The 12,280-nt window shown below is 38.2% G+C and overlaps 1 protein-coding gene across 3 annotated transcripts in view; it reads right to left on the bottom strand.

Moving 5' to 3' along the window:
• RAF1 (Raf-1 proto-oncogene, serine/threonine kinase) overlaps nt 1–12,280 on the bottom strand; it is a 75,756-nt gene that overhangs the window by 13,053 nt on the left and 50,423 nt on the right. For 2 of the 3 annotated variants that reach the window (XM_045551508.1, XM_045551509.1), the window contains exons 3-10: nt 11,872–11,984; nt 9,473–9,575; nt 9,013–9,170; nt 7,584–7,682; nt 4,853–5,006; nt 1,415–1,442; nt 1,179–1,306; nt 739–856 (exon numbers count right to left, since the gene is read on the bottom strand). In XM_045551508.1, coding sequence (XP_045407464.1) covers nt 739–856; nt 1,179–1,306; nt 1,415–1,442; nt 4,853–5,006; nt 7,584–7,682; nt 9,013–9,170; nt 9,473–9,575; nt 11,872–11,984 — 901 coding nt within the window. The remainder of the gene's footprint in view (nt 1–738; nt 857–1,178; nt 1,307–1,414; nt 1,443–4,852; nt 5,007–7,583; nt 7,683–9,012; nt 9,171–9,472; nt 9,576–11,871; nt 11,985–12,280) is intronic. The other variant, XM_045551510.1, reaches the window with a different exon arrangement.

Below are 12,280 nucleotides of genomic sequence, written 5' to 3'. Positions count from 1 at the left end.
CTAAAGCCAGAGGCAATAAAAACCTGATAGAGAAATGTTAAGTACGTTGCCAAAATGTTAAATGTTGCCAAAATACACAAGCTGTAGGTAGTAGCTACAGAAGTTAAATAGTTTCTTCCAAGTGACAACATGTTTCCATTAAAATAAGAACACCAATTCTATGCACAGATTCAAGAATTAAGTCTACACATTCCCTGTTTGATAGGGATACTCACAACTAATCCTTGGGCAGAGCAAAAAGAAGCAATTTTAGGAAATTTCTGGCTTTCATATGCCCAATTGTTTGACCACAGGCAAGTTAGCTCCCCTCTCTGGACCTCAGTTTTCCTGCATGCAAAATCTCTTAAAGGTCCGTCCCAGCTTTAAGTTTCTAGAATCCATGCTACCTCCATAGCAGCAGATGCTTGCTCATTTAAGGAGCTTCAAAGCATGTCCCATGTGCAGACTGTATTTAATCAGTTTATAAGACATTTGGCTATAGGGGTCAAATCTTTTTCACTAATTTCTAATTATCCTGGGAACTTTATGATGCTAATTAAAACACTATGAGTCTAAAAAGAATGCTGTGAAATTTCAGAGATACATATTATTAAGTTCAATCTGTAGATGTAACCAAGTATCCATGGGAAAATGCTGCTGCAAGCCAAGGAGCACACTGAGTCTTCTCCTCCAGACCCACTCTGAACTGAAACTTGTCTTCCCTAGAGCCCTGAAGTAAAGGGAGGGCCCCAAACTTACCATGCCACTTGCCCTTATAAACAGTTCCAAAGGAGCCTGACCCAATCCGAGTGGAAAGCATCACTTCACTGGCTTCTATTTCCCAGTAATAGCTTGAATCTCTCTGTCCACGAGGCCTCTGAAACAAGTAGAGATCATTAGTATACTCCATGGAATGGTAAGTCTGTTAATAATGAGGGCATTGAAGAAAGGGAGCAACACAAACCTATCTGTTCCCATATCTTTTCAATTTCTGTCTTTTAAGAAAATAACACTTTAATTGTAGCAAACTGGCAAGTTGTCTGATGCAAGCATGCCAAAAATGGCACTGACATTTATAATCTCCATTAAATGTATTTGATTATAATCCTCTCCCCAAACAAGTTAAAAGCATTCTAATTTCCAACTAGGCTTTCCTTACTGAACACTAATCAGCAGGAGGTACTATTGTTCATACTCACAATTTTGTTCTTCTCCTGGGTCCCAGATCCTGGTGCCCGCTCTCTTTGTGCTGGCACAGGGGTTTTGGGCTGTGACCAGCCCGTTGGGCTTAGATTGTTGGGGCTGCTGGACAGGGCTGAAGGTGAGGCTTAATAGACAAGACAAACAGAATCCACACATGGATAAGCCAACAGAAGATACACAGCATAAAGAGAAAAAGCCCATTACTATTTGTTAAAGGACTATAGAAAAGTACCTGATTCGCTGTGACTTCGGATTGCATCCTGAAACAGAAAAGGAAAGCTGGTCAACTTGTACACCAGAAAAGATTTTCTCTGGGGGAGGGAAAAGAAAGGAGGAGGATTTGCAGGAACAAAACGAATTATAAAACATCTAAAACATAAAAAATCTGATCACATACTCTATTCAACTTTCCTTGATTAAATTCATCAAATATCAGTGGACAATATCTCCAAGATTAGTTTTTCATTAAATATTAGAAGGATTGATATTAAATTTTCATATACAATAAAAAACATTCTTTTTCTCAAAAGAAAACAATACGTACAACAAACATACTCTTTCAAGGAAAACTAACAAAGTTACTATCAGCTGAGATCTTTCTAAAGCTTGGGAATCTTGCTCCACTGGGAGTCAAAACACACACAAAAAATTGAGAATTCTATGGCAAGCTCACCAAGCCCACTCTTACTCCACTACGAGTTAGGGTAAATTGACCAGAAGTTGGATTTGATAAGGGTAAAGCACCATGACTACATACTTTATCCAAGCCTAACATCAAGGAAAGCTGGAAAGACCACAAATCCCCTAGTCTGAAACCTACATTTACATATAAGAAAGCACATCTGAACAGGTAAAGAGACTTGGCCAAGCTTACATAGCCAGTAGGTGGCAGAAATAAAACCAGAAACCATCATACATGGATGTCAGCCCTCAGCCCTCTTTCACCACAAAATGCGGCCTCATACCTTATGGGTAAGATCTGAAATTAGTAACATTCTACTCATGTGAGAGAAGTCAAAGGTTACCTTGGCCAGGGCCTCCAAGAGACCTAAATCCTAACTAACTTTAAAAATTTGCACCTGGAGTAGAATTTATATTAGAATAATATAAAACCACTTGGCCCCCATATCCTCAAAAAGGATATTTTTCTGGAAAATCCTACTGTTTTCTTTGTGTAACCATGGTACAGACTTGTTCCACATAACTATTACTAGAATGCACCCAGTCAATGACATCTTCACAAGAAAAAAATAATCATAAACCAAGCTACTCCCCCCATCCCCCACAAAGCCTAGTTCTGGTTCGTTCCCAAACCTGCTAGTCTTCAGAATCACCTGAAGAGGTGTTTAAGAACAAAGATTCCCTCCTCACCACCTGCCACTAAGATTGATTAAGCATGTCTGGGAAGGGGAGGTGGGAAGCCCAGGAATCCATATATTTTTAAGTGCCACAGGATAACTGCCAGGTGTGCAAAACACTGGCCAAAATTAATCTGGATTTCAATAGAATATTCAGCAGCTGTAGCTTCATTATCCAACTAATCTGTTCTTAGTTGAGTCAAAGCATAGCATAATGGACTTTTATTAACCAGAATTATATTCCCATATGCTAGAAGTTTTTTCTTAATGTCAGAGTAATTTTCTTTCCTGTATCCACTATATACCCCGTTATCTATACTGTGCTAATTTCTATAGTTGGATCAATTTACCCTAGAAAGAATCTTTCTATCATCCTAAATCTAAATATTAAAGAGAACTACAAATAATTTAAATAAAGCAACAATGTCCACTTTAAAAATATTGAATCATTTGATGAAAAATAATAGGAATCAAAATTTGCTCTGCTTCTAAAGTACAAAAAGAATTAAGCACAACAGCTGTGCTACTTATTTTATAATAAAAATTTTAAAATGTTCACTTTTAATGTTCCAAGTATTTGAGTATTTACACAGGAAAAAATCATGCAGAAAAAATAAAATTCATAGCTTATACATGACCTCTTCACAATAGTGGCAGGACAAGTATGTCAAACGGGATTTGCGGTCTGAGTGAGATAAACTGTGCCTGATGTGGCAGGTGTCCCTGAGGTTTTCAAGGAACAATTCATGATGCAGAGAGAACATAGTTATCTCTGGCAAGCTTTTAATAAAGGATTTTTCAGGGCATATCAACCAAACTGACACACTTGGTTTCTAATGTGTAAATAGAATACTGATGCCAGCACCAACTTAATAAATCTAACATTAGACTTTGGTTAGAATTGTTTTTCGTTTTGGGTTTTTTTTTTTTTGAAACAGAGTCTTGCTCAGCCACCTGGGCTAGAGTGCAGTGGTGTCCTCAAAGGCACAGCAACCTCAAACTCCTGGGCTCAATCCTCCTATCTCAGCCTTCCTAGTAGCTGGGACTCCAGGTGTGTGCCACCACTCCCAGCTAAGTTTTCTAATTTTTATAGAGACACAGGCCTGCTATGTTGCTCAGGCTGGTCTCAAACTCCTGGTCTGAAGCAATCCTCCAGCCTCAGCTTCCTGGAGTGCTAGGATTACAGATGTGGGCCACCTCGCCTGGCCTGGAATTGATTTTTTTTTTTTTAATCTTAATGCCCCTGGCCTCAAAATCCAACTTGATAAAAAAAAAAATTTTTTTTAAAGAGATGGGATCTCACTATATTCCCCAGGCTGGAGTGTAGTGGCATGATTCTAGCTCCCTGAGACTCCTGGGTTCAACTGATCCTCCTGCCTAACTAAGCAGATAGAATACAGGTGCACACCACCATATCTGGCCTATCTTGATAAATTTACTCCACTTATCAGTGATACTACACACCATATTTTTTTACTCTTACATACTCTACTTACCAAAAGAAACCATGAAAACAGGTCTAACAAGAAATATAAATTTAACTTAGCAATTGTTTCATTTTTGATAGTCTACTGTCTGACAGTCTTAGCAATCCTGTTAATTACAAGAAAGCAAAGGCATGAAGAAAAATACCTACTCTTCCCCTCAAACAAAATCGTCTGGACCACGCCCTGGGAGAAGCATTCAGGCTGTTATTCTGGTCCAAAGCAATGAGAAATAAAGAAGAATAAAGAACAAAGGAAGTAGTTTAAGTGTATTCAGTTGTTAATTAAAGATGAAGCAGAAAGTAAACCAAATAAACAAACAGAAAATACCAAACAGACAAGAAAAGAAAAAGCAGTTTGAAAACACTAATTTTGGGCACTTTTATATCTTCCTAAATACCTGCTTATTAAAATCCTAGGACTCTACCCTCTTATTTCTAAATAAAATCACTTAGAAGACTTCTAGAGAGTCTGTAGTTCTCCATCACCATTATTTTCTTTCCCACACCAAAATGAAACTAATCTTTATGTACCTTATGCACTAGCTCACTGAAATCCTATTCACATTTGACATGGAAAGAATGAGTTTAAATGGCAACATTTCTTCAGGAAGTTTTAGTTTTCTACTTGAATGATACTAACTGGATTATTCAGCCAGTCTGAATAAAGATGGTATGGATAAAAAAGAAATTTTAGAAGTCCAGAGAACTGAGAAAGTGCTGGAACATTCTTCCTCAGGTTTGAAACTCAAAACTCTCTGACATAACAATCCACCCCACCCACATTAACTGACTGATACTCATCACCACCCCCAAAGGGCCCTATTACCTCAATCATCCTGCTGTCCACAGGAAGGGTGGTGCTGACCATGTGGACATTAGGTGTGGACGTCGACCTCTGCCTCTGGGAGAGGGAACCTTCAGAGGAGGGGCTGGAGGTGTTGAATGTGAAGGCGTGAGGTGTGGAATATCGGTGCTGGGAACTAGATGAGGAGGAGAAAGAAAATTCCATGATTGGCGCTCAGGCCTCCCACTGGTACTCTAACTACCTACTTCATTAAATGCTGTAATCCTAGCACTTTGGGAGGCTGAGGCGGGAGAATTGCTTGAAACCAGGAGTTTGAGACCAGCCTGGGCAACTTAGGGAGACCCTGTCTCTACAAAAAATTTAAAAATTAACAGGGCATAGTGTTACATGCCTGTTGTCCCATGTACTCAGGAGGCTGAGGCAGGAGCATCGCTTGAGCCCAAGAGTTTGAGGATGCAGTGAGCTATGATCATACCACTGCACTCTAGCCTAAGCAACAGAGCAAGACCGTGTCTCAAAAAACAAAAACAAAACAAAACAAAAAGATGTTTAGGGGCAAACTCTACCTATACAACCTGACAAAATGGTTCATTCTTTCAAATATGTGCCATAGGTGCTTCTGCCTAGGTGCTTCTGCATGCAAATTTTTGAAAAGGAAATAGTATATGTGCTTGGAGTTCAATGAAAAGGAGACTAATACATTATAAATTTTCTTTTTAATAAATCATCTCTACAGATTACTCCAAATTTTATAGCATTTCTGGGAAAGAACAGATTAACATCTGCCAACCACACCACCACCTACAAAGCTAGCAAGAACGTGCCCAGTTTAATTTAGAGACTAAATTAGAGAACTTTAAGGCAGATTTTATTTAAACACATAGTTAGACCTGCTGAGCACATCTACAAGATGGCCAGGATTTTACCCACTATGCATCTTCTCCCCTCTAACCAGCACACAAAATAATTGGGAATTCAGTTTTTAGAATGCAATATCTAATTGTGAGACTAATCACTGGCCTCTTCCAGCCAATGACACTCTTCCACCAACCAAACTAGGAACATGCATTAGAAGTATAATATTTTCACTATTTGCTCTAAAGATCTGTTTGAGCTTTGTTCAATTCAGGTAACACCCACATACGAATTCCAGGGATAAAACGCTAGTTTTTCCAAAGGGAAATTTTTCCATTGACTTGAAAAATTGCTTTCCCAAATAATTCTCTGTTTATGGCTTCAGAGGCCTAGTTTCTTCTAATCTTTAGAGGCAAGTACAATTTTGGGGCATACTTGCTTTTCAAACAAATAAAAGCCATACACAAATATATATCTATCCTTTCAGTATAAATTCATTCTTCTGAGATATGCTCCCTTTAACAATTTCCATGGTACTTTCTGTGGTGTGTGTGTGTGGTTTTTTTGTTTGTTTGTTTTGTTTTTTTTTTTTTTGAGACAGAGTCTTGCTGTGTTGCCCGGGCTAGAGTGAGTGCCGTGGCGTCAGCCTAGCTCACAGCAAACTCAAACTCCTGGGCTTAAGCGATCCTACTGCCTCAGCCTCCTGAGTAGCTGGGACTACAGGCATGCGCCACCATGCCCAGCTAATTTTTTCTATATATTTTAGTTGGCCAGATAATTTCTTTCTATTTTTAGTAGAGACGGGGTCTCGCTCTTGCTCAGGCTGGTCTCGAACTCCTGGCCTCGAGCAATCCACCCGCCTCGGCCTCCCAGAGTGCTAGGATTACAGGCGTGAGCCACCTCGCCTGGCCTGTGTTTTTTTTTTTTTTTTAAGAGACAGAGTTCTGCTCTGTCAGCCAGGCTAGAGTGCAGTGGTGTGATCATAGCTCACTGAAGCCTTGAACTCCTGGGGCTCAAGTGATCCTCCTATCTCAGCCTCCCGAGTTGCTAGGACTACAGGTGTGCACCATCATGCCTGGCTATTTTTTTTTTTCCTCTTGTGATAAGGTCTCCTTATGCTGCCAAGGCTGGTCTCGAACTCCTGGTCTCAAGTGATTCTCCTGCCTCAGCTTCCAAAAGTGGTAGGACTACAGACATAAGCCACCATGTGGCAGCTTTATATGGGCCGTGGTGGTTTTATACAGGCCATTAAATGCCATCTGATTACATATACATTAAAGCAAGATAATTTGGACAAAAACATAGATTTTACTTTGGTTCCAAATTCATGTGTAACAATGAGCAAGACATGAATCAAACAAAACTGATTTTAAAGCTAGAAAACAGAGTGAAGCAAGTTATGTGCAAACTCAGACATATTAGAAGAGATATTTATATCAAAAATCTAATTAGATTTTTAAAAAACAACAGTCTATTAAATACCACGGTTTTAGCAATGCAAAGCCATAATAAACATTTCAAAGTTGAGGGTTTTAATTTTACTGAATCATTGTATTCAGTTTGGGGACCCTTTCTATTGAGGCTCAACTCACTACATATTGAGGAAAGCAGAATGTCTAGCTCTTTAAAATGTAATGATATTTAGGGATGTGCTTTGATAACAGAAAGAACTGTACGTAGTCAAAGTCACTTTCCAGAATCTAAGACCTACAGGACCACAAAGAGAAACTTGTACATTTGCTGTAATACGAGTATCAAATTCCACAGAGGCAGCAAGAGGTTTACACAGAGAGAGGGGAGGGAATGCTAAGGAACTCTTGCCTTTTGTATTTGGCCTTCCAACCCCATCCACCCTGATGTAACTTTCCAAAAGAAAAGCTATTAGGTATAAAATTACCTAACAGGTATCCGGGAAACAGACTCTCGCATACGACGCATTGTCAAGGAAGGCAGTGCTGGGACCCCACTGTCACCAATAGCGGAATTTGGAAACAATCTAAATAAAAGCAGGGAAAGACTAGTTTACAGATTTGCAGTAATTTTACAGAAATAATCAGCCTGTCTTGCCTTGCAAACTTATAGCTACTCAAACTGAACTTTTCCCAATCACATTTCCCTTGACTGTTTTAGGCTACCTAGAGGTAAAGGGACCACCATCCCAAATGACTGGGTTTGAATGATTACAGAATGTGAATAATATTGACCTGCCAATGAACACACAAACTTCAGTGTGCATTTCTAGGAAATACTGTTCCAATGTCTAGCTATATCAAAATGATGTTTTTAAAGCTACAGTAGGGCATTTTACAACCTATATCATATAGGGCTTTTTTGGAAACATTCTATCTTAGAAACACCTAGGTGAAAAGACTACAATATGAAGAATAAATCATATTCAGCACCAAAACTGATAAATAAGAGGAAAAGGGATTAATTAGGGACCTTCTTTCCATGAGCTGGGCACTTGTGGTTATTTCATATGTTATCTCAGCTAATCTTCACAAAAACAATGTAAGGAGAGTAATACGCCCTTTTTCAGCTGCATGAACTGAGGCTCAGGGGTGGTTACAGCTAATGACAACACTGAGATTTTGACACATCTGTTGGACGCCAAAGCTTGTGCCATTTATGCTACCCAAACTCACTCAAAAATCAACATGTGACTAATCATGAAAACAAAAAACCTGGGTTTTTTGCTCCCACCATGGTTTAATAACATTCCCTTGGTTTTTCTAGTATCCTTAAAAAAGGATAAAACTTCAACACTTTATATCCCTGTTAACAGTGTTTAAAAGGCCATTTGGAAAGTGCACTTTTAATTTAAACTTTAAATTTTATAGTAAAATAATGAAATGTTTTGTCTACATGAAATATATTTTGGTAACTAGCTTGTCTGCTAATGGAAACAATAAAGTTTTCTCCAGTTTGAGGTGAAGAAAATAGCATCAACTATGCTTTCTGCTCCTTTTCAATGTCAATGGCTTGTTCAGCCTATTCAACAAAATACAGAGTAGTGTCCACTAGCAACCTAGTAGATGATACTGTCAAAAGAGAAAAGCCAAAATTCTTTTTGTTTGCATATTCCTTTGTTCTTTTCTATACTGAACCACAATGTCAATCTCTATTTGATAGAGTTATAATGCCACACTAAACCTAGTTAGTTTCAGAACTATTACATTTCGAAAGCAGATGGTTTCTGGATCACAACAATTCATTTAACAAGTCTAGAGTCCAAATTTGTCAAAATGTACAATAAGCACCCTTAAAAGTATTTATACTCCCTATCTCTACATTCTTTGGAAAAAATAGAAAAAAAAATGCCTTACAAGAGTTGTCTGATATTACTCCAGTCCACACACATAGTAGGTACTTTGGTGCTACAGTGCTCATGAAATTTGTAGCCACAAGTTTGACATCGAAATCCATTTAGCAGGAACTTCTGACAGATGTCACAGAAGGCAAGCTTCAGGAACGTCTTCCGAGCCTGTAAGAACAAAGGTATAAATTATGCTGAACAAATTAAAGATGAGAAAAGACACAGTAATTTCCTCCTTGCCAGCCCCCACCAGAGAGTTTTTTACAAAATGAAGGATCATGCTTCTAGCATTTGTAAGATTCACAAAGTATATATCTGACTAATGAAATCTAAATTGCCTTATTGTAAGCAATGGCATAACTTGAGTTTTAAACAATCAAACAATATATATGCTTATTACCTCTGGGAAATTCCTATTATGCCAGGCAAAGCACTCAACATACAACAAAGAGAGGAGACCTGTAACTTACAAAGTTGTGTGTTGTGAGGGGAACATGATCCAGGAAATCTACTTGAAGTTCTTCTCCAATCAAAGAGGCAGCATCGGTATTCCAATCTAAACGTGCTTTTTTACTAAAAAGCATTTTTTAAAAACATAATATGAAAGAGAAATGTTTAAACAAGGTAAGAGTCAAATGTAAATAACAGCTACCATTTATTCCATGCTATATAAACATTACTTGATCCAATCCATACAACATTAACTTATTTTATTCATATAAAACTATGAAGTAGGTATTATTATCTTCATCTTAAATGAGAAAATTCGAACTCTAAGATGGTAACTTACTCAAGGCCACGTGGTGAGTTTAAGGGCCTAGGCTGGAATCAAGGTCTGTTGTACTCTGTGCTCTTAAAGTTTTCTTTAAACAATGATATGTAACAATCTCATGATCAAGTAAATATATATGAAATTGTACTTTGTTAAATTAAAATCCTATAAAAATCCTAAAATCCTGTGAAACAGGTTATAAATATTGCCACAGTACCAAAATTTGGTCTTCAATAGCCTACTTCAATCTAGAAAATATACAAAGGAACCACAAATGAAATGTACTTTTCTATTAATAGACTCAAATTTGTAAAGTTGCCGAGTATATAAATATAAGTATATGGGAGACATAACTGTCTTAAAATTTACTCTGAAACCACTCTTTCTTTGCCTAGAGTAATAAACAAGACAAAAAATTAAACACATATAACTAAAAAGTAATGCCCAACTCCTTTCTCATGTCTTTTCCAATTAATCTGGCCTATTTCCTGAAGGAAGATTATTCTCAAGTAAAGAGAAAATAACATATATAACTCCATTCAAACCTCTCTCATCACCTAGAAGAAGCCTATTCAAGCCATTTTTCTGGTTATCTAATAGTAAATAATATACTCCTTAATATAAATCCCCTATACAAGGTCTGGGAAATTCCGTATCCCTCCAAAGTCCTGCTTACTACAGTGAAGAAAAGGAGGGAAGCGCTATTTTCTGATCAATCAATCTGCAGGTGCTTGTCTGTCCTAGAGAGAACCCAGGGTACCTCCAAACCAATATAATAACTTTGGAGTTGAGTGGATTAAGCCCCCACTGTCTCAGAACCTTTCTAATCCTTAAGTAACACTACAGATTGGCTTGGGGACCAACCTAGGGCTACAACCAGCTAAAGCTGACATGTGCTCCAAAGATTTGCACTTCAACAAACTGCCTCCTAAACTGAGAGGAATTAAGATCACCCCTTGGAGTAGATTCATTCCCTGAACTATTCTCGGAAACTGAGGAACTCCTTGAAACATGAAAGATGTAAGCTAAAGATCAATGACAAAAGTGCCACTTTCCAAGACGGTGAAGTTAAAAGAACCTCCTAAAAGGTTTCCCCATATTTTAGGGGGAAAATAATGAGCAATGGATACTTATGAACAGCTCTGCTGCTATGGAATGTTACTCCTAGTCTTTGAGTAAATGCTTCCATCTTGCCATCCCCATTAGAAATAGGATAAACTGGCCGGGCGCGGTGCCTCACGCCTGTAATCCTAGCACTCTGGGAGGCCGAGGCGGGTGGATCGCTCAAGGTCAGGAGTTTGAGACCAGCCTGAGCAAGACCGAGACCCTGTCTCTACTAAAAATAGAAAGAAATTATCTGGCCAACTAAAAAAAAAAAAAATTATATATATATATATATATATAAATAAAAATTAGCCGGGCATGGTGGCGCATGCCTGTCGTCCCAGCTACTCAGGAGGCTGAAGCAGTAGGATTGCTTGAGCCCAGGAGTTTGAGGTTGCTGTGAGCTAGGCTGACGCCACGGCACTCACTCTAGCCTGGGCAACAGAGCGAGACTCTGTCTCAAAAAAGAAAAATAAAAAAGAAATAGGATAAACTATAAGCCTTCCCTGAAGCCGAAATTCTCCTCCTCCTTTTGATCTTGTGTCTGTCAAACAGCAGAGATCCAGTACTCATCAAACCGAATAAAAATAAAAGGCGAAAGAAAGATAAGAGTCAATCTTCTGAGGATAGCATTCTGTAACTATAAATAATAATGCAAACACTTTCTGAGTACCCACTCTATTTAATACATTATAGCAAACACAAAGAAAAATCTTTGTTTCAAGAAATAGCACCTAAGATTACTGTTTCCGTCCATGGAAACACTGTCAACATCTAACATGTATTTTATTTTTCAAGACAGTGTCCAAGCAATAATTTCAAGTTCTTAATACCTTATTCTTCTAATTTGTCTCTTTATAAACAAGGGTATATGAATATACAATATTCTATAGGAACCCAGTACTTGTTAAAAAAATGGAAACAGTTATTATTTGAAGCTAGGAGAACCTTACTAATCTGAAGGAGGAGTTAAACTGACTTCTGAATTCTTACCCTTTGTGTTCATGGAGAAGTCTGAACACTGCACAGCACTCTGGTTGCAGGCCCCTCACCTTGAGTGCTTTCATAAGGCAGTCATGCAAGCTCATTCCATTTCGCACGTTGACCTACAAGCAAAGGAGCACCTTTAGGACCAACACAAGCTGCAGCACCTCTTGGAAAGGTGAGCACAAGAATAAATGCACAAGTATATAAGGGTATAGGAAGACCATTTACAACAGCATTGCCTGTAATGGTAAACACACAGACACACATAGAGGAAAAACACCGAATGTCCAGCAATAGGTAAACACTTGAATAAAGTATGGAACATCGATATTATGTCACATTATGTAGTTACTGTATTATATTACTTATAATGACCTGGAGGGAGAGGAGTCCATGATATATTGATTAGGGGAAA

Source organism: Lemur catta, chromosome 5 (assembly GCF_020740605.2).
Source record: "Lemur catta isolate mLemCat1 chromosome 5, mLemCat1.pri, whole genome shotgun sequence".
Classification (NCBI taxonomy): Eukaryota; Metazoa; Chordata; class Mammalia; order Primates; family Lemuridae; genus Lemur; species Lemur catta.
Note: the sequence above shows the minus strand (reverse complement) of the source record. Positions and strands in the feature narration are given on the sequence as shown.